General features: G+C 36.3%; 1 protein-coding gene across 1 annotated transcript in view; it reads left to right on the plus strand.

The window, feature by feature from the left end:
• The first annotated feature begins 2,302 nt into the window (after window positions 1-2,302).
• Window positions 2,303-22,316, plus strand: part of LOC133462074 (rho-associated protein kinase 2-like) — a 74,217-nt gene continuing 54,203 nt past the window's right edge. The window contains 2 exon segments of the mRNA XM_061743191.1: window positions 2,303-2,967; window positions 5,711-5,849. Coding sequence (XP_061599175.1) covers window positions 5,751-5,849 — 99 coding nt within the window. The 5' untranslated portion in view covers window positions 2,303-2,967; window positions 5,711-5,750.

Genomic DNA, 22,316 nt, shown 5'->3' on the forward strand with positions numbered 1-22,316 from the left:
GTTTATTTACATTTTTCTGATGATATTTTAAAAATATAATATAAATAGACATATTATTTATGATATACTGTTATGATTTCCATTTTATGAAATTTTATGAAATGTAATGGGCAGTTTGAGCTACTTTGGTATTAGTGTAATACTGATCGTACTGTAATATTTTTTCTTAAATTCTAAGGAATACCAAAACACTATTTTAAATAACATTCAAATTGCACAAATTGTATAATAAATGTTACAAAAATACAAGAAGTAAAGTCTTGATTCCAGTTATACTAAATTTTGAGTACCGTTTAACACTTTTTCCTCAAACACCTCACGCATGAACGCTGAGTTGTGGACGGTACAGATCGTTTTCATATGAACATTCTTTTAAAAATTGGTTTGTTTACATTTTTTCTGATGACATTTAAAAAAATATTGGGTGGAACCAATAATAATGAACTTTCCTGTAATGCTGCAAAAGTTGCTAACTGAAATACTGTAAAATTGTAGTACTTTACAATATTATTTATGATATACTGTTATGAATTCCATTTTATGAAATTTTATGAAACGTAATGGGCAGTTTGAGCTACTTTGGTATTAGTGTAATACTGATTGTAGCCTACTGTAATACTTTTTCTTAAATTCCAAGGAATACAAAAACACTATTTTAAATAACATTTAAATCACACAAATTGTAGAATAAATGTTACAAAAATACAAGAAGTAAATACAAGAAGTTTAGTTATAGCCTACTAAATTTTGAGTACCCTTTTTTTTTTAATTGAAAATACTTGAATTTACAAACAAACAAGGCACATTGAATCTGCCATGGAGCGAGCACGTTAGAAAAGGCCTGTACTGAGTCGACAATTTAATGAAATAGGAAATAGAAAATAAGGAATAAAATAACTTAAATTTTATTAAATAAATACATTTTCTAAACATCATAAATGTTATGACAAAATAATGACAAAGAAAATGAATAAATGATGCTTAAAAGAAAACAAGGAAAAAATTAATTTGCAGTTATAGTTTCTTTCTGGTAGGGTTATACAACATTTCAATCAGAATCTATTAATTTATAACACTGAATGTAATTCAGCAGTTTGTTCGCAGATTTGAAATTCATATACTTGAGGTATTTACAGTACAACTTAAATTAGTTATAAAAGGCATTAAAGATAGGTGGGGTTTTCATGAATTTCGATTTGTGAATGTAGAATTTGGCCATTATGAGGATTGTGTTAGTCGGCAAGTTATCTTGTCTCTTTTCCATCACTACTCCATACATGTTATACATGCAGAGGTGGGTAGTAACAAGTTACATTTACTCCATTACATTTACTTGAGTAAGTTTTTGGAAATTTTGTACTTTTAGGAGTAGTTTTGAATCACTATACTTTTTACTTTTACTTGAGTAGATTTGTGAAGAAGAAACTGTTACTCTTACTCCGCTACATTAGGCTACGTTGAGCTGTTACTTTTCTTTTATCCCTTTTATCCGCGTACGCGTCAATCTCATGACATCACTGAGTGATTCTTTGGGAAAAATGTTTGTTTTTGCATGTTTTGTCACATAAAAACAGACTCAAACACACACAGAGTTTCTATGAGTTCATGGGCTTGTTCTAGTTCTGCCTGGTTAAAAAAGAAAAGTACAAAGGCTTGAAATTTTGTGCTATTTGTGCTTAATTTATTTTTTTATTCTGTTATCATTTTATTTATTTTATTATGTATTAAAGTACTTAAATTTACTTTAAGATTATTTTAATTTAAGCAATTTTTTATTAATTTTAATTTATTTTATTGATTTAATTTGCCTGAAGATGATTATTTTGTACTTTTGTCTGTTTGAATGGTTGTTAAAAAAAATAAATCAGATGTTACTCAACAGTTACTCAGTAGGCTACTTGAGTAGTTTTTTCACCAAGTACTTTTTTACTTTTACTCAAGTAATTATTTGGATGACTACTTTTTGCTTCTACTTGAGTCATATTATTCTGAAGTAACAGTACTTTTACTTGAGTACAATTTTTGGCTACTCTACCCACCTCATTTGATTTGAGTTCAACAGATAGGCTACATTCTTTTGTCTAAACCATTCTTCCACTTGGTTCCAGAATACAAGAGGAGAAAATATGTTCCGTGGTTTCAATTTCAGAGTTGCCAAATGAGCATACGTTACTAAATTTTGAGTACCGTTTAACACTTTTTTCCTCAAACACCTCACGCATGAACGCTGAGTGGCGGACAGATGCATTCTGGGTAATGTAGTTTTTTGTGTTGATGTTGGGGAAGAGCGAGAGAGAGGAGGAGAGAGAGAGCGCAGCCTCCGTGTTTCTGTGAGTAGATGTGAGTGCGCGCTGAAGAATTCAGCTGCCAGCCGGACGACTTTTCTTTAAGGATACGACTAAATATCTTCTACTCGAGAGGGGGGAAAAAGGAGGAAGAGGTTTGGAGAGGAGCGTGTTTTGCTGGCTGAAGATTCCTGCGCGGGAGAAGAACACGGACGTCGTCGCCCTTTTTCGGGTGACTTTGTGGCAACAGCGGGGATAAAGTACAAACTCCGACTGCTGCTGGATGGGGTGAAGTTTTCCCTTCACAAACTTGCGGAAAAACCCAAAAGTATTTCCAAGAGGCCAAAAGGGGAGGAGAAGGGGGTTGCAGAGAAAACGCCCCGCCGCCTGTTGCTGCTGCTGCAATCTCCAAATTCAAACTTTATCATCTTCCAATGTAAAAAAAACCAAAGCAGAGCGTTTAATTGCTCGGATGTAAACGGCTTTCGAAGCGAGGGAAACTTTCTTCCCCCTTTTTTTTCCTCTTTTTTTTCCCCCTTTTTCCCTTTTGTGTGTGTGTGTCCTCGGTGGAAGTATCTGGTGCTGCTGGGTGGGCTCTGCCCGCGGTGCTGCTGCTCCAGGCCGGCGGCCATTAGCCGGGATCCGGCCCGGCTCCCATGTGAACCCGGACCCTGCGCTGCAGGTAGGCTTGGGAATTAGGGCTGATTTATGGTTCCGCGTTACACCGACGCAGAGGCTACGGCGTAGACGCGTACCCTACGCCGTAGGCTCTGCGTCGATTTAACGCAGAACCATAATTCAGGCTTTAAAAGTTACTTTCCGTATTGAACCAATACAGACACATATTATGCTCTTATTTATTTATTGATTGATTTATTTATTTATTTCAGATTCCCATTACTTGCTGCCTCAGCAGCCACTATTCTTCCTGGGGTCCAACAGTACAAATATACATTTCTATAAAACATTTACAGTACAATATAAAATGTTAGTTTAAACAGAATAAAACAAAGTAGATAACAAGTACAAAGAACAACAACTAAAAAGAAAAACAAGACAAATAAAAACTAAAGATGATAATAATAAGCAGAAAACCATGAAAAAAAGAAAATGAATTTTCCTAAATGAAAAAAACAACAAATAACAAATAATAACCAAAAACAGATAGATTAAAGATAAATCCAAGTACAACTAAAGATAAATAAGTGCATACTAAATGAGGCAAATACAAAAACAAAAAAAACGTAGAAAATTGAAAAATAGTGAAAATAACCGGAAACGTCACAAAATAAAATACTAAGAATTGAAATTAAATGAAGAACAAGAAAATATGTTTATTTATATAACACCTAACTCAATTAAATCAATAAGCTAAAACCATTGATTGATGTCATAATATGCAGGTGAAGGTCGGAAAATTTGAATATATTGCAAAACTTAGTTTAGTTTAGATTATTGTTTTGCACAGTTTTAAAGATATACAAGAAAATATCAAATATAAATACTATACGGTGCAGGAAGAGGCAAAAAATGGCAAACTAAAGAGGCAAACTAATAATGCAAAACTAATAATGCAATATATAAAGAATAAAGACAAAAAAAATAAGTGTGTGTGAGTGTGAATGGGATATTGTTTTTACAACTGTTATTGATTGATTGTATTGAGCAAATAAGACTAATGGTAGAAATGATCATGTCAATATGAGTGAAACACAAAAAAAAAAAACATGGATACATGTATGGATACAGGACTGTCTCAGAAAATTTGAATATTGTGATTTTCTGTAATGCAATTACAAAAACAAAAATGTCATCCATTCTGGATTCATTACAAATCAACTGAAATATTGCAAGCCTTTTATTATTTTAATATTGATGATCATGGCTTACAGTTTAAGAAAACTCAAATATCCTATCTAAAAAAATAGAATATTCTGGGAATCTTAATCTTAAACTGTAAGCCATAATCAGCAATATTAAAATAATAAAAGGCTTGCAATATTTCAGTTGATTTGTAATGAATCCAGAATGTATGACATTTTTGTTTTTTTAAATTGCATTACAGAAAATAAAGAACACAATATTCTAATTTTCTGAGACAGTCCTGTATTATGCTCTTATTTATTGATGTCATAATATACAGGTGAGGGTTGGAAAATTTGAATATATTGCAAAACTTAGTTTAGTTTAGATTATTGTTTTGCACAGTTTTAAAGATATACAAGAAAATATCAAATATCAATCAATCACATTTTTATTTACATAGCACCTTTAATCCAGGTACATGAAATACAAAGTGCTTTGACATTTTGACTGAAAAATAAGCGTAATAAACAAAAACATAAAAATTGGGAGACCAAAAAAATAAAAATTGGGAGACCAAAAAAATAAAAACTGGGAGACCAATGCACACTGACATACAATATAGTTCATTAAAAAAATGATAAAAGTTCAAGGATTAAGGCTAAAAAATAATCAGTCCACAGCAATAAAATATAATAATAAAAACATTACAAGAAATATATAAATAAATAAAATAAATACCTTTTAAAAAAAATGTTAAACAGAATAAAACGTGATGCTACATAAAAGCCAGACCAATATAAATATAAATACTATACGGTGCAGGAAGAAGACAAAAATGGCAAACTAAAGAGGCAAACTAATGATGCAAAACTAATAATGCAATATATAGATAATAAAGAATAAAGACAAAAGAAATAAGTGTGTGTGAGTGTGAATGGGATATTGTTTTTACAACTTGTATTGACTCCTGATCAAATAAGACTAATGGTAGAAATGATCATGTCACTATGAGTGAAACACACAAATAAAAACATGGATACATGTATGGATACATTGGTAAATTCAACTGGGAAATGTTATTTCCCACTACATGCAAAGTGAGATATTTCAACTCTTTATTTGTTATAATTTTGGTGATTATGGCTCACAGTTTATAAAAACCCCAAATAAAAAATCTAAAAAAATTAGAATATATTATGAAATCAATAAACAATTCAATCATCAAAATTATAACAAATAAAGGCTTAACATATCTTGCTTTGCCTGTAATTAGACTATGTAATATACGTGTATTAGTTTCACCTTTTAAGTTGAATTATTGAAATAAATTAACTTTTACACCATATTCTAATTTTCCAACCATCACCTGTAGGATATATTCTACATCTGGTCTGATGTGGACATACAGAGCAGAGGAGGCTATTTCAGTTGCTAGTATGGTTGGCTGTCTGTACAGTCGTGCAAGTTCAATGCTTTTAAAGCACTTTAAATCAAAGCGTTTTGGTTTTTCATATAAAATACATACATTTCTATGTGTTTTAGAAGTTTTGGGGATGTCCCTCTTTTTGCCGCCTGCACTGCTGAAATCGGGGTGTCCCTTTTATTTCTATTTCTGAAAGGTGGCAACCCTAGCTGCAGGGCCACTCCCGAGCTGCAGCCATGTCGCTGGGCGCCGAGAAGAGGATGGAGAGCCGGCTGAAGAAGCTGGAGGACATGATCCGAGACCCCAAGTCCCCCCTCAACCTTGAAAGTTTACTGGTGAGTAAGTCAAGCGGGACTAGGGGGGTTGCCAACTCCCTGAAAAATAAAGAAGGGACACCTCATCAACCCGGTTGCCTTCACCCTTCCTGGCAAATTTCTTTAGCCCCTTTTTTGTGAGTGAAACGATTTTTTAACTATTTGAGTCGAACCTGAATTGAATTAGATGCATATTTTTGAATGCCAGGAACACATGGAAAATACATTATTATCCAGCAATTCACTGTAATACAAGATAAGAAAATGAACTGAATAAAATAAGTATCTTTCTTAAACAGAAACCTGTCCTGCTTAACTTAAAATTGTATACATTGATATCAAACAATAGAAAGAAAGCAGAACATCCATTCTGTAACAAAAGTGCAAACAGAAAGTCTGTAGAAAACCTGTAAACATATTTGTGCCTCAAAGGTCATGACTGTAGGCTACAGTTGTAGTAAAACAGAAAAAAAAAACATAAACTCAACAGCTCAATGCCACATTATGGGGACATAGCTTACTTTTTCCTCTTGTATTTCTTCTGAGCTCTTAAACAGAAACCTGTCCTGCTTTTTTAATTTTTTTTAAAAACATTTTATTTATTTATTTGCACATAAAAAAAATATACAACCGCCAAAAATTCAGACAAACATTATGTAGAAAAAAAAGGAAACAACAAAAAAAGAAATACAATGTAACAGAAAAAATGTGCAGGAGGAACCAAAAAAACCCATAAGGGCTTGTCGAGTTGTCCTATAATGAAACAAACAATATCTACAGAGATATGTAAAACATAGGACAACTAAGGAGAATAAGCTAAATTACTAGAAAAACAGTAATCTGATGAGGATGTGCAGAGAAGTTCTGGAAATTAGTTGCTAAGCTGGGTTAGCAAAAAAGTTGTGATTTGTTTTTTGAAATTATTAGTGCTCGAGCATTCCCTGCTTAACTTAAAATTGTATAAATTAATATAAAACAATAGATAGAAAGCAGAACATCCCTTTTGTAATAGTGCACATTTTTAATGCAATAACAAAAGTGCAAACAGAAAGTCTGTAGAAAACCTGTAAACATATTTGTGCCTCAAAGGCCATGACTGTAGGCTACAGTTGTAGTAAAACAGAAAAAAATAACTCAACAGCTCAATGCCATTTTATTTTTTGACTCTCACAGTAATACGGGACAAAGTGCGTCCCTTTTCAGCTCAATACAGGACGATTCCGTTTTTCAAGGGACGGTTGGCAACCCTAATTGGGATACACTTTGCATGTGTTGCACCTGCACCACATCCCATCAAAGTACCCCAGTATTGATTAGCTTCTGTGTGCCATTGTTTAAACCCCCCCCCCTAATGCAACAACAAGCAGGCAGCCGCCGGACCGAGACCCGCACGCTGGATGTGCCTCAGACAGGCCTCATTAATGGTTAAGACGGAGTTCAGACAGTGCAGTTCGGGGCTCTCTGAAGCGTGTCTGCAGATTAGGATTAGCCAGTGGACAATGTCCACCTTGGTGTGCTCGGGGAGCACAATATTTCCGGGATAAAACTCCCTTCCGGGTCCGAGTTGGGCCCTCGAAACCGCTGCTGGATCCACACAGCTAGTCTGGGGGAAACTATTAGTCCACTTGCTGAGGGCTTTCTGGATTTGACATTGATAAATAGCGTATTTATATATATATTGCATATGTATTTTGATTTAAATTAAGTGCTCAACAAGAAGGAGGCTCATCAAATACACAATTACATGTAGTATTCTTACTTTTGTATGATCAGTATGCAGTACTCTTATTATTATTACATGTGTGACCTCTAATCCTGTGTCTTAAAAAGCTCATCTACTTTGCACAGCTTTGCCTAAACCTTAAGAAACTGACCTTGTGCTGCACCGTGTTTTTCCCCCTATGAGGTATAGTGATCCAAAAGTCCTGATAACTCATGGCTTTCTTAGTTTTCTATTTTGGAGTTGAACCGTCTTTGTTTACATATACATGTGTGTCATGAGATAAAAGTAAAACACAGTCTTTGACATGCAAATGGTCAAACGATGACTCACCTGCTTCCAGACTTTGTGATGATTTGCTCCGTCGTCCTGGCGAATGCCATGAAAGGGAAGGGCTGTGCGGGCTGATTAGGAGGCCGGCTGTGGATGGGTTTTGTCCTGGTGATTGATGGAGAGCGTTAAATTCAGCCAGAATCTGCATCAGTATGTGAAATGTCCTTCGCTGATACAGTCATATGCCTCTTGGCTTGTGTGAGTTGCAAGCCAACGAACGGTGGTTCTCTTCTTTGTGCATAAGCCCCACATTTTTTAATAAAAAGTTATGTTGCTTGGCAAAAAAACTGACGCTGGGATGATTGAGCCATGAAAGAAGTATAGCATGCTGAAGAAATATTGCCCTGTGAGTTGTTGTGCCCAATAAGGCAGTGGAAAAATCCTCCCATTTCACCAGTGTATAACTTTAAGCTTAAACTGGAAAGATCCTTTGACACTTAAGATCCCAAAAATCTTAAAATAGAATAATAATAATGTGTCAGTTTGTTATGGACACCTTTTTTTCCCAGTAAGCTTTTGACTTAAAGAGGACCGGAAGCTTAATGTCATGCTACTTCTTACATCTCCCTGGATACAAGATATTTTCAAACTTGGACAAATCCGCCTGCTTTGGCTGTGAACTTGCATCCATTCAAGGGGTGGTGTATTTCTGTGTCTCTCCTCCCATTTAAAAAGATGGATCTGACAAAGGGCGAACCCTCTGCATCTTAAAAAGCATCACCTCTCTTGTCTTTTATAAAGGTCCCATCTCCCCCAAAGTCCCCATCAATGTTCTTAATGTTCCCGGTCTGTACCAAAAACAGTCCCCAGATGATACTCTTAAATGCCAGTTGTGTTCACTTCCTGGATATGAGCAGGGAAGAGAGAGGTGATGAGTGTTTCAGACTAAAGTTGAGTGGGAAGCATGCGTAGGGGAGAACAGGCTGCAGTTTTCCATTTTTAGCTGCCTCACTTCTGTCGCCGGGATCATGACGTTTTGCTGCTCGGGGTGGGATTCAAACGGGGACACAATCAGCGTGAGGACTCAGACCTTCCTCCTTCTTCTTTTTTTTTGTTTTGTTTTGGAGGTGGAGTGAAAACACATACTTGAAGTGCCTTCATAATTGCTCATAGTCTTATTTTTTCACTGAATAATAAATCACAAACCTCCTGTTGTTGTAGCTTAGCAACGGCCAGAAATGCATCAGAAGAAGCTGTTTTTTTTGTTTTTTTTTATTAAGTCCTCTCAGCAACTGCTTGGAAAAAGAAACTCTGTAACTCGTTTAATCTTTTTCCCTATAGTTAACGTAAAAGTGAAAATACTTAGGTCTGGGTGGGCGGGCTGAGGATCTAGAAGATTGACAGAGGGCTTCCTGCAACTGTCCAGAAACTCTAGAAAACAGATGTTTTTGTCTGAAAAAAACTCCCCATTGCTACAAATTTATAAGAATATCAGACTAATTATTGCAGATCACATAGATACTGCCCTCGCAGGCATATCTTGTGGTTACAAAAACTCTAAATCAGTGTGCTGGCTCTATTAGCATTAATCAAGTGTAACCTGAAGCAGCTTTCCTGCGTAGTGCGAACTGTAGTGATCATTAGTTGGCACGTCCTCTGCTGACTGTAGTGCTAAGCTTTCTTGGCAGTTTCCGAGCACGGGGAAAGATTGTCGAGGGCAAGCACAAAAAGGGGCATTTTCAAGATTAAAAAAATGTGGACATTTGATTGCAAGTCTCTTAAGTTGCTTTCCTGCAGGAAATGACTTCATTGAGTAAATAGTTGGCAGCTATATATGGGGCTCAAAGTCCCTACGAATGACTGCACTTTCCCCTTTCACTTTTTAGTGTTATCTCCTTTTTCCTGCTTCTCTCTCGGCGTACAGCTCTGCCCCCCCTCCCTCTGCGTTGTTAAACACACTGCAGGTATTTATTTACTGTAGCTCTCGTCCAGTGTCTTCTGATTCTGGAGCAGACCTGGTATGTCCAGAAAACTTAAGTACAGATCAAGCGTGTAGCTCAGAGCTGGAGCGATGTCCTCCAGACCATCTCTTGGAATAGTCCCCTATAGGGCTGTTCGATTAATCGATTTTAAATCGTAATCGCGATTATGTAATTAGAACGATGTTAAAACGTGAAACTCGTAAAATCGATTTTTCACTTTTTTCTTTTTTAATTTTTTTTTTTTTTTTTTTTTTTTTTTTTAAATTTTTTTAATTGGAAATATAACTTACTGTATGTTTGCAAGTGCTGATTTGCTGATTTTTCTTTCAGAGATAAAACTTTATATTTTATTATATTTTTTAAAACTTTTTTTCAACTTATTTTACAGAGTTTTGCACTTTATTCATTAATTTTGGGGCAAATGTTCAATAAAAAAACAGCATATTTGAAATCATTTCTTTGCCTTTTGTCAATTCACAAAATAATCGTAATCGTAATCGAAAATCGGATTTTGAGAGAAAAAAATAGAGATTTTATTTTTGGGCAAAATCAAACAGCCCTAGTCCCCTAGGTGTTTCTTCATAGTCTGTCATGTTATTTATTTGCCACAAAGTCATAAAGCTTTTAATAGCGTCCTTATTTTGCTTTTGTTTGGGTCTTTTATCTGCTCACTTTTGTTTCTCTTCCATCTGCTGACATGTATTTATTTTCTTTCTCTATTGTCTGCTTATATTTCTCTCAATATTTACCACCCCTCCCCTCAGTGAGCGTTGACCGCCTCACTCTATTCTGCAGGATCTTTGTGTCTCTGCATTGCTTGTTTTCCTGCTGTGTCATGTGCTGCCTGTAGCACGTCCTGAACCTTTTAGTGGCTAAGGTGGAATTAACCCTTGCGCGTGGCGTCGTCAGAGAGTCGGCCCGAGACGCCGCTCCGACTCCGGAGAACTGGCGAATTTGCTCTCAGACGAGCCTAGCTGCTTGTCTGAGAGCAATCCCAGTTTCAATGTGCTTGCTGGATAAAAACACTGCCTTATAAGGCACTGGGGACGGTGGCCCCGGCCAATTATTTTTTTTTTCTTCAAAGTAAACCAGTCTCTCTGCTCCACACCTCCTTTAGTGAGAAAGTAGGGCCTCTGTGCTGTCTTTTTTTGGTTTTTGCTCCACACTGAAGGTCACCCGGTGTCCTCCCAGTGCATGAGCTCTCAGGACTCTCTAAGAAAGTTATCTTCTCTTCGGTTATGCAGCTCCTGGTCTTTTTAAGTGATCCTTGAGAGGGAAGCTGAACAGAGCTCTCCCTGTTCACCGAGGCCCGTCAGAGTTAGCTTGAATACACATGAACATTTTGTATCAAAACTTTGTTTTGGCTTCTTTGGCAAATATGGTGGTGTTCTTTCTTATGTTGAGAAGATTGATTTCACTTTAATGGCTTAATTCCACCGCAGCTGACATCTGGTTAACTGAGCTCAGAGAAAGATAATTAAAGGTAAAACATCTGGGCCAGTTCTCATTTAGGGTAAGGGAAAAAAAAGTCTGTGAACTCTATTAAGACTGACTTACATATTGGATATGAATAGTAAAACCATATTATTCATATTCTAAAATGAAAGGGGGAAAACCGAGCAAACGCAGTGTAGTTTTATTGGTATCCGTGGGCCGTACTGTTGGTTGTGAACAAACATAAATGTGGTGATAAGAAGAAGCATAGACATGTTGCACCTAGTTGAACATGTCCGGTTTTGTAAAGCAAACATACAGCTAAGAGGCTAAAAGTCAAGGACGCATTGAAAAAAAAATAAAGATGTTGCAAGTAGGCCTGTGTTGAAAAAAATCGATTTCCCAATTCTAAATCGATTCTCATATTAATTCCTAAAAATCGATTCATATGTCTAAAGATCGATTTTTTTTTAATTTTTTTATTTTATTTATTTATGTGTTCTTTTTTTTTCATCATTACATTACAACTTTTGGTTATTTTTTTTGTTTATCCCCAAAAAAGGAATGTTTTGTTCGACACGAGAATAACTGGTGCCATGTTTTTGCCTTTAAATTTGTTTAAAGGTATGAAAACATTAAAGTGTTCAGTTATAATTGCATAAATTGTCTATATTTCATTACTTTATATACTGTCTTGGGGTTACATTTGCAAAAAATGCTAAAAACCAAAATTATCAAAAATTAAAAACCAAAATAGACCGAAAATGGAACAAATAAAAACGGAATGTGGGAAAAATTAAAACTGATTTCATCCGTCTCTGTTTCCTCCCTGGATCTGTTTGGTAATTCTGACCCACATGATGTTTCTGAAAGCAGTTCTATCAGCATTCTGGGAGCTGATTGGTCCTTACAGCATCATTAGCTGCAATACTTGCTGTTGAATCGCAATATAATACTAGTAGTAATATTTTGCATAACTACAGTCATATAATTCATGCAACAGTTCAAAAAACAGTTTTAATAACACTAACCCAAATCAATATCGGAATCGAATCGGATCAAATCTTGATAATGGATTCTGAATCGGAATCGAATCGATTCTTGACATTTGAATCGATCCCCAGCCCTAAGGAACATCATGCGATATCTGGTTCATCAAAAACATGTCCACACCTTCAGGTAGAGACTTTGCTTCTATAACTCGCTGGACACTTTCTTTGGTCACTTGTGGCTGTTGTTTAAAATTAATCTTTAAAGTGGTAGCAGTTAAATGGATTTAGGCATCTTTAAATGGCTGAACTTGTTGAGTGTCAGTATGGGGAAGAAACCTGTCAAAAGGGTCTTGGAATATGTTGATGCAGGAGGGGTTGCTCTTGAGTGTTCCAGCGCAACCATCTCCAGGGTTTAGAGATAATTATTCAAAAAGAGAAAATATCCCGTGAGCAGCAGCTCTGCATGAAAATGTCTTATTGATGATAGAAGGATAATAGAAAGTACTCAGTCACCCAAAAATTGATAACCAGAGGATGCAGGAGACCATCTCTGAATGTGTAACTAGGGCTGGGGATCGATTCAAATGTCAAGAATCGATTTGATTCCGATTCTTAAGATTCAGAATCGATTATCAAGATTTGATTCGATTCCGATATTGATTTGGGTTAGTGTTATTAAAACTGTTTTTTGAGCTGTTGCATGAATTATATGACTGTAGTTATGCAAAATATTACTACTAGTATTATATTGAAATTAAACAGCAAGTATTGGCAGCTAATGATGCTGTAAGGACCAATCAGCTCCCAGAATGCTGATAGAACTGCTTTCAGAAACATCATGTGGGTCAGAATTACCAAACAGATCCAGGGAGGAAACAGAGACGGATGAAATCGGTTTTATTTTTTCCCACATTCCGTTTTTATTTGTTCCATTTTCGGTTTATTTTGGTTTTTAATTTTTGAGCATTTGGTTTTTAGCATTTTTTGCAAATGTAACCCCAAGACAGTATATAAAGTAATGAAATATAGACAATTTATGCAATTATAACCTAACACTTTAATGTTTTCATACCTTTAAACATATTTAAAGACAAAAACATGGCACCAGTTATTCTCGTGTCCAACAAAACATTCCTTTTTTGGGGATAAACAAAAAAATAACCAAAAGTTGTAATGATGAAAATAAAAATACATAAATAAATAAAAGAAGAAAAAAAAAAATAAAAAAAATCGATCTTTAGACATATGAATCGATTTTTAGGAATTATTATGAGAATCGATTTAGAATTGGGAAATCGATTTTTTTCAACACAGGCCTACTCTGAATGTGTAACATGTTGAACCTGGAAGTGTATGCATCATGGTGTATCCGAGTGTATTCTTCAGCATTTCCAGAACTTGTACATTTTGTTTCATGCCACGCACTAATGCAGCTGAAAGTTACTCCCGGTGCAGGGGTCAGTTTTGCAACTGACGTTTAGACATCTGATGTCAGTTTGATGCCCACCTTAAGTGGAATTGCTCAGCTTTTATGATGGGGTGCATCTTTAGTTTAAGTTTATGGAAGGGAATATTTGTGAGTGTTATTTACAACTGAATGTTCAATATCAACTCCTCTTGGGTTTTCCCTTTTTATGGGTTGACACAGTGGATCATCGTGTTCCGCATATTGATTTGGTAAAGGTTTCAAATCTGATGCCTTTCCTGACAAAACCCTCGCCATTTATCCGGCACAATGAGAGCGCTGGCCTGTAACCCGTAGCAGGCGGGCTTGCACAACTGTTACTAATCGTGCTTCTGTCCACAGTTTATTGTTATAGTTCTGAGAATACGAGTTGGATATCAGGTCAGCTTTTTGTTTAAATAAAAGGTTAAATGCCTAATAAAATTACAATCCATCCATTATATATATTGTAGTATTTTAGTTAATCTATACTCTGAATTTGAAAAAGGCACATCATTTATATGTAGTCTGCTACAAAAATAAAATGTCAAAAATAAATAAAAAGTAATCCCAAGGGAACCAAAATTGTAGTGCGTGATAAATGTTGAATATTATTGTATTTCTTCTTAGAAGCTTTAAATGATCTTTACAAAACTGAATAGGAAAGAAACCACCTCCACATCAGAGGTTGTGCTGGACTTTGTCAAAATGATGGACGATATCGTAAAAATTCCATCAGTATTTATTAAAGAGGTGTTCCGATATTGGAAATACTTGCATATACTGCAAAAATAAGGGTATTTGTGTCCGTGCACCATCTAATATCATGTACCACATTATATTAGGCTGGAAAATCCTACCAGGAAAACTGTGGCATGCTCCTTTCGCAAGACTAAAACAAGTACCATGATGGGGAACAATGATGGTTGGATTTCACGGTATCATTGAATGTCGAGAGCTGTGATAGTTTCCAGGTTGGAAGTACAACTAACACTGCTCTCTATGTAATTGTTATTCTTTATCTGATCTAAGTTAAGTAAAAAAATAATTAGGATGGTATTTTGAAATTTGAAAATGATAAATAACACTGGTATTCCCAGTATTCAGTATCGCCTCATACCAAAAGCCTTGGTATCAGAATCGGTATTGGGAAGAAAGGATTAGTTTAGGAATAACTGTAGTTTGTTATTACCTCTTCGTCCTTTCGTCTGTGTCTGCTTCATCTTACTCGGTGCGATGGCGAGGCTGCAGGGTAATGGAGCCGTCATCGGGGAGAGGCAGGGCACTTCCTGAACAGGTTGCCAGTCCATCACAGATCCAACATGGAGACAAATGGGAAAAGCAGCATGCAAGCTTTTATTACCCATAATTTGAATTTCCATGGTTATATCCTGAGTGAAAAGAACATGTGTAATATAATTTTCAGAAATGGGTTCATTCCACTAAAAGTAAAATCAAGCAAAAACACAAAATATTCAGTTACAAAACTAGCTGAGTTGCTGTAGCTGAGCCCGGATGCCAATGTGGACGTTAAGTGAGTGTTGCCTTTTACATAATCAATACATTAGGGGAGATCGCTGCAGAGGTGTTTCGATTTGACAACTTTCCCTTAGTCAGGTGACTTATGGCTTTATTAAACACCGTTCCTAAGTTTTATATACAGGACTGTCTCAGAAAATTAAAATATTGTGATTTTCTGTAATGCAATTACAAAAACAAAAATGTCATACATTCTGGATTCATTACAAATCAACTGAAATATTGCAAGCCTTTTATTATTTTAATATTGCTGATCATGGCTTACAGCTTAAAAAAACTCAAATATCCTATCTAAAAAAATTTGAATATTCTGGGAATCTTAATCTTAAACTGTAAACCATAATCAGCAATATTAAAATAATAAAAGGCTTGCAATATTTCAGTTGATTTGTAATGAATCCAGAATGACATTTTTGTTTTTGTAATTGCATTACAGAAAATAAAGAACTTTATCACAATATTCTAATTTTCTGAGACAGTCCTGTGTATATAAAAAAAACAACAAATAATCTACCAGAATCAATTTTACAAGGTCGTAAAAAAGAAGTCAAAACTTATTCGCATGACTGAAACCAGTTTGCTGTTTTCACACAAAAACCTCAAATTTGAGTGTTAACATCATCGTTTGTTTGAGAAAATCTTCACCCAGAGTTAATACCTGATTCTTAGCACATATTTTTAGTTTGAAATGAGGGTGTGAGTGAGAAGACTCGAGAACAGGAGCCTCCCACGCATTGGCCATCCATCTGGCCTCTTCTTTATCGTTTTATCACAGCCTGATGGAGAAACACAACCTCCTACACACTGGCGCACGCACACACATGTGTGCGCTGCCTTGGCTACTCAGGGACATTTGCATTTGCATACATTTTCACAAGCGGACGCATTATTTAGTTGATCTTAGCCACAAACACGCAGCATTTTATCTGGCCAGCAGTAACGACAGTAATGCAATACATTACTGAACAACTTTGGATCGTCAGTGAGTTCATACAGCTCCCATTTCCTTCAGCGAACCCAAACAAGAGGGTTTGTGTGTGCTTGGTGGAGCTCGGGCCGGCACTGTTTCACTGTCGAAGCTGGCAGTGATAACTCAAACAGCCTGTGCCAGTACTGACAATATTTATATACAAATTTAGCCTTTTTCATGTCATAGAAGTTAAACTGAGGCATAGCCTGATTATACAACGTTGGTGAGAGCAGTTTCTTTCTTGTAAGTTGGCAGTTGGGCCTATGAATCTAATGAATTGCGGGGAAACTAATTGATTACTGCCTCACTGTTGATACTGCCACCCAAATACTACAGAAACCAGTTCTGGTGCTTGAGTACAGCAGAGCGCCCTATCAAGGCGTTTGCAGTGTTGCTCGTGCAGGTAAAAGTGTCCAGCCAGATAAAAATCCCCTCATTATTTTGGCTTCGTATTAATTGGACTGATTTGGAACAAGTTGAACTGTATTGTTCAGTGAGACGATCTTTGTCATGATTTGGTGGCCACTATATAAATAAAGCTGATTTTAATTGAATTGAATTTCTACGGTAAAATTCCAAAGTAGAAGTCATAATTAATTGCATTATACTTACCAAAAAAAACTTTCCAGGGCCAAAAACAATGTCATTGTAACTCAATAGACAAATCAGTCATATCTGGTGATATATTATTTGGTGTACTTTTCTGCCCTGGAGGAAAATAACACTTATCAGACTCAGTCTGATAAATACTTGTGAATTTTGTGTCTTTTAAAGTTAGTTAAGTAGTGTCTAATATTTCTCCTTTGCTGTGAAGGAAAGAAGTGCTGAGAGGAGACGCTAGCTTGAATTTACCACTCCTACATTACTGTTTGTCCAATAATGGCTTCATAACAAGAGCTGGTAGAAAAGAGACATCCAAGTGACCCCCAAACCTCTGAAAGATGGGAAATGATATGCAAGTGTGGGTACAGGCGTGAGGAAGCAAACACTGTCTTTCTTTTTTTATTCTTTTTGACGGGCTCCATGCATTACATTTAGAGGGTGGGAAATCTGGAAGCAAAGTATCATTTGATGGGCTTTTGCTTGTGTTTACCAGACGTGGTGATTTGTACCTCTTTTGCTTCGAGTCCATACTAGGCATGTGTTGAAAAAATCGATTTCCCAATTCTAAATCGATTCTCATATTAATTCCTAAAAATCGATTCATATGTCTAAAGAAAGATTTTTTTTTTTCTTTTATTTATTTATGTATTTTTTTTTCCATCATTACATTACAACTCTTGGTTATTTTTTTGTTTATCCCCAAAAAAGTAATGTTTTGTTGGACATGAGAATAACTGGTGCCATGCCAATATCGGAATCAAATCAAATCTTGATAATCGATTCTGAATCTTAAGAATCGAAATCGAATCGATTCTTCACATTTGAATCGATCCCCAACCCTAGTCCATACCATTTAAGATTTGTTTGGTGACCTGTTTCCATCAAATAATTGTTCCCTCTTCTTAATCAGTAGAACGCGCAGACAGATCATTGTTTTCTGCTTGGACGTCCAAATGTGCCAAAGCACCTAATGGGGTGTAAGAGAAGCTGCTTATCTTAGATGAAGGATGTTTGTATAGACATAAAAATAAAGTCAATTACATTTGGAATTACAGCTCAAAGTAATCCTGCACATTGCTATACTGGTAGCATTAGCAGCATTAGCAATGGCAGTTAAAAAGATGCTCAGCCTGAATCATCATCAAACGGGAGAGACATGTTCCAACATCTATAACTTTTATGGGCTTTACAGTCGTGAAATGCAAAAGAGGGATTGAAACTGAGTATACCATTCTGGAGACGGCTCTTGAAAAAGCATGTATTTACATTCAAAGTAAACAGTCTTAAAAGAAAAACTTTGCACCAACGGTTCTTCGAGGATGCTCCACTTTAACGATGGTCCACTCATCGTTACTCTCGGTCCATTATGCTGTCATTTGCTTACAAAAGATGCTTCACTTTGTCCTAATTCTATCACGTTCAACTGCGACTTTGCTTTGCTGGTAGGAATGTTTCTGATATTTATATAATACTGGTCTGTGCACAGATTGTCTATTTTGATCATTTTTAGAAGCAATTTTCCATGAAAAATGTGAAAAGGGTTGCAAAAGCCTAGTTTAAAGAACTATAACTTTTTTCTTTCTACACCATTTAATCATTCAAGAGCCCAGAAATTTGGATTGAGTTCAGTAACAAAGTGATTTATCAGTTGCAGTTCTACCCAGTATTTTATGGGGCGAGGAAACATCTGCAGGAAAGGAAGTCTCTACCGTGGCTGCTGTAAGATGATATTTTTAATTTTTTGAAATTCACTTGGGTGGTCATGTTTATAATGGTGTTATTATACACCACCAACAGTCTTGTTCTCTAAATTGCCGTCATTCTTTGAAAACCCTCATTTGTCGACCCTTGCTTGAGATAATCTTTCAGGTTAAGAAAGGTAATTGTTCAAGTCAGGTGGATGACTGAAAAGAGTGAGCACATTATTTGCTGGACTCAATATATTCAACACATTATAGGTTGCATAATATGTTAATTGGATAGAATGTGTTGGGTTGGTGGCAAATGGCTGTAACTACAGGTAGGAATTCAGCAGGACCTTCTCCTGCACGCGCTCAGTCTGCATTATAACGGAGCGTGGGCGCCACGGAAAAACAGTGAAGGGCACAGGAGCCTGGGATAGAAATCTGTCAAAGGCATGAGTAAGACATGCTCTCGCTATTCCCCGCAGAGACATTAGGCGTGCTATTTGCGAGCACCGGATTCTTGCTGTTGTGTCCTTCTCGGAGAGTCTGTTGGTCCTGCCTGGCACGGTCCCCCCCCCCCACTCTGCCCGGCCCACCGTTTATCCACATGACTATTTTTAAAACGGCTGGAATTTAATCAAAACATTAACTTTCTCCTAAATCCTTTTAAAGCCCAGAGCAGTGCTGCCTTTTTTTCTGTTCCACATACTTGCAGATGAGATGGGTATGTGGAGAGGAGGTTATTTATTTATTTATTTTCCTTTGGGTGGGGGTAGACTATAAGTGGAAGAGAGGCAGTGATATGTGACTTTGAATAGTTTGGTTAATTCTCTCTGTTTAGCCTCTTTCACGTTAACATCACTGCATTCCTGACTGGCAGATCCACGTGGCTTTTTATAGAGTGATAAAGAGTGGGAGCAAGCGAGGGGAGAACAACCGTTCTGCATTGTCAACAGCCGGCTGCGCAGATACGGAAAAAAACAAGGAAGAAAGAAGAAAATGTACGGAAAAGGAGGTCTTATAAAAACCATGCCTTTTGCCTCTTTGTAACTTCGACTCTTCATATTTTTCAGGAGTTGCTAAGCAACCAGCCCGAAACCCACTTACTGGATTCAACCATTGCAAAGATAAAGAGCTATCTGATAGATGCATAACAACTCACTGTGATTAGACAGATATTCCTACCAGCTCGGGGAAACATTAATTTAAAAACCGGCAGTCTGACTTCAGTATTTTTGTGGCCCCAGAGGAAGAAATTCACTCTCCCTCAATTGTTTGCAGATGCAGATTTCAGAGAGCATCAAAACTGTTGACATATAAATGTTCAGTTTGTTTTAATCCAAACAGATGTTGTCATCACTGTTGATCAAATCTAATTAACTTCAAAGCACTTCACAAAGTCTGTTTTAATACGAGCTCTATGCATTAATCATTTAACATCCCTCCGATGCAGAATAATGATGACTGGGATGTTACTGTTGGAATTGCATTAGGTGAATTAGTGATTCAGCGGACGTAAATAGTCGCAGCTGTGCTTGCACGTGCACAACTAGCAGGAGTTCAAACCAGGAGACAAGGAAGTTTAAGGTAGATTATATAAGATCAACTTTATTTGTCCCTAAGGAAACTTGTCCCAGGCTAAAGTGCCTTTCCACAACTGCATCATAATATAGATATAAATAGAAAGGCAATAAAACGGTAATAAAAAGAGTGCTTAAAATAAAGAGCAGGGATCATAAAAATGAAGTAAAAATCCATACGTTTAAAACAAGCAGCATGATTTATAACGACAACAATAACTGTGATTATGGCTATAAAAGACGACAATCAGGAGCAACCCTTCTTCACCAGAGCTGGAGCCACGGTTACGTGTGTTTTCAGGGTAAACACAACAGAACTGTCTCCTCAGCCCCTTCAGCTGGCGTGTCTCCATTACACTGTAGAGCCACAAAACAACCATTGACTGAACAAATACCATAACTGACCACAAGGTGGCGGTAATGCAGATTTCATGTTCGCAAACGACTAGCGGTATAAAACGAGACGGGAAGGAGAAACACTTAAACAACGGATGCTACTTGCATTTTTGTCTGCTTCTTTAATAGGGCTGGGGATCGATTCAAATATCAGGATTCGATTCCGATTCTTAAGATTCAGAATCGATTATCACGCTTTGATTCGATCCGATATTGATTTGGGTTACTGTTAATAAAACTGTTTTTTCAGCTATTGCATGAATTATATGACTGTCTAGTTCTGCAACATATTAATACTAGTATAATATTGAGATTCAACAGCAAGTATTGGCAGCTAATGATGCTGTAAGGACCAATCACCTCCCAGAATGCTGATAGAACTGCTTTCAGAAATATCGTGTGGGTCAGAATTATCAAACAGATCCAGGGGAGCAACGGAGGACGAAAGAAATCGCTTTTATTTTTTCCCCATTTATGAGAATTTGGTTTTTAACATTTATGCAAATGTAACCCCAAGACAGTATATAAAGCAAAGAAATATAGACAATTTTTTGCAATTATAACTGAAAACTTTAATGTTTTCATACCTTTTAAACATATTAAAGGCAAAAACATGGCACCAGTTATTCTCGTGTCCAACAAAATATTCCTTTTTTGGGGATAAACAAAAAAGTACCAAAAGTTGTAATGTAATGATGAAACATTTTTTTTTTTTTTTTTTTTTTTTTTTAAATCGATCTTTAGACATATGAATCGATTTTTAGGAATTAATATGAGAATCGATTTAAAATCGGAGAATCGATCTTTTCAACACAGGCCTATTCTTGAACATACACGGCGGTGGTAGCACTTTAATATTAAAAGAAAAGCCCCTCTACATCGGTGTAATATGCCAATAAGGCCTGAACCGACTCGTTGGTCCATCTATCATTTTTTTCTTGTGATCTTCAACTTAACCAAATTTACTTGCAGCAAAATGATTCTGATCCAGTAGGTTCAAATGAGCTGTGTTCACATGATTTATGTTCATGTGAGAGTGCTGAATGTAATTTAGAAATCCTGACTAGCAGAGGCTCCCTGCCAGGGCGTCCCTGTTGCCCAATCTGAGTAAGTCTCTCACTACAGGAAGGTTTTGTGGCCCGTAAAGGTTCCTGACTAGGGATGGGAATTGATAAGATTTTTTCGATTCCGATTCTCTTATCGATTCTGCTTATCGATTCGATTCTTTATCGATTCTCTTATCGATTCTCATTTGGAAAAAAGGAGAAGAAACAATTTTAGTATCAACTTTGTTTTAATAAAACAAAGTTGATACTAAAATACTAAAAAGAAACAATTTTAGTATCAACTTTGTTTTAATAAAACAAAGTTGATACTAAAATTGTTTCTTTGTTTCAATTTCTTTGTTTATCCGATCTTTTTTGTTCAAAGATATAAAACTTTTATATCTTTGAACAAAAAAAATATAATGAGGTCTTAAGACGCCCCAGCCTTGGTGGTGCCAGGGGGTCCCCACAAAATGATTTGCAATATACAGTAAAATATGTATTTAATATAAAATAATAATAATAAAATAAATATTCTTCTGTAGAAATTAACGAAAAACAACAAATTATTTTGTAGCAATTACACAAGAATGTCCAGTAACATGTTCAACACCACAAACTTAGTCACTGCTGGAAACATTCATCTATTCTCGCCTGATACTCTTCCCTGCCTTGATGAAAGGAGAAGTTAGCTGTAGAAGCTCTTTAACTTCTCCATAGATGAGCTGATGCTGCAGCTGTGTCAGGAGCTCCGATGTCCGCCGGAGCGCAGCTCTTCTAAAGCATGATTTATGGTTCCGCGTTAAATCGACGCAGAGCCTACG

This window comes from Cololabis saira, chromosome 16 (assembly GCF_033807715.1).
Source record: "Cololabis saira isolate AMF1-May2022 chromosome 16, fColSai1.1, whole genome shotgun sequence".
Taxonomy (NCBI): Eukaryota; Metazoa; Chordata; class Actinopteri; order Beloniformes; family Belonidae; genus Cololabis; species Cololabis saira.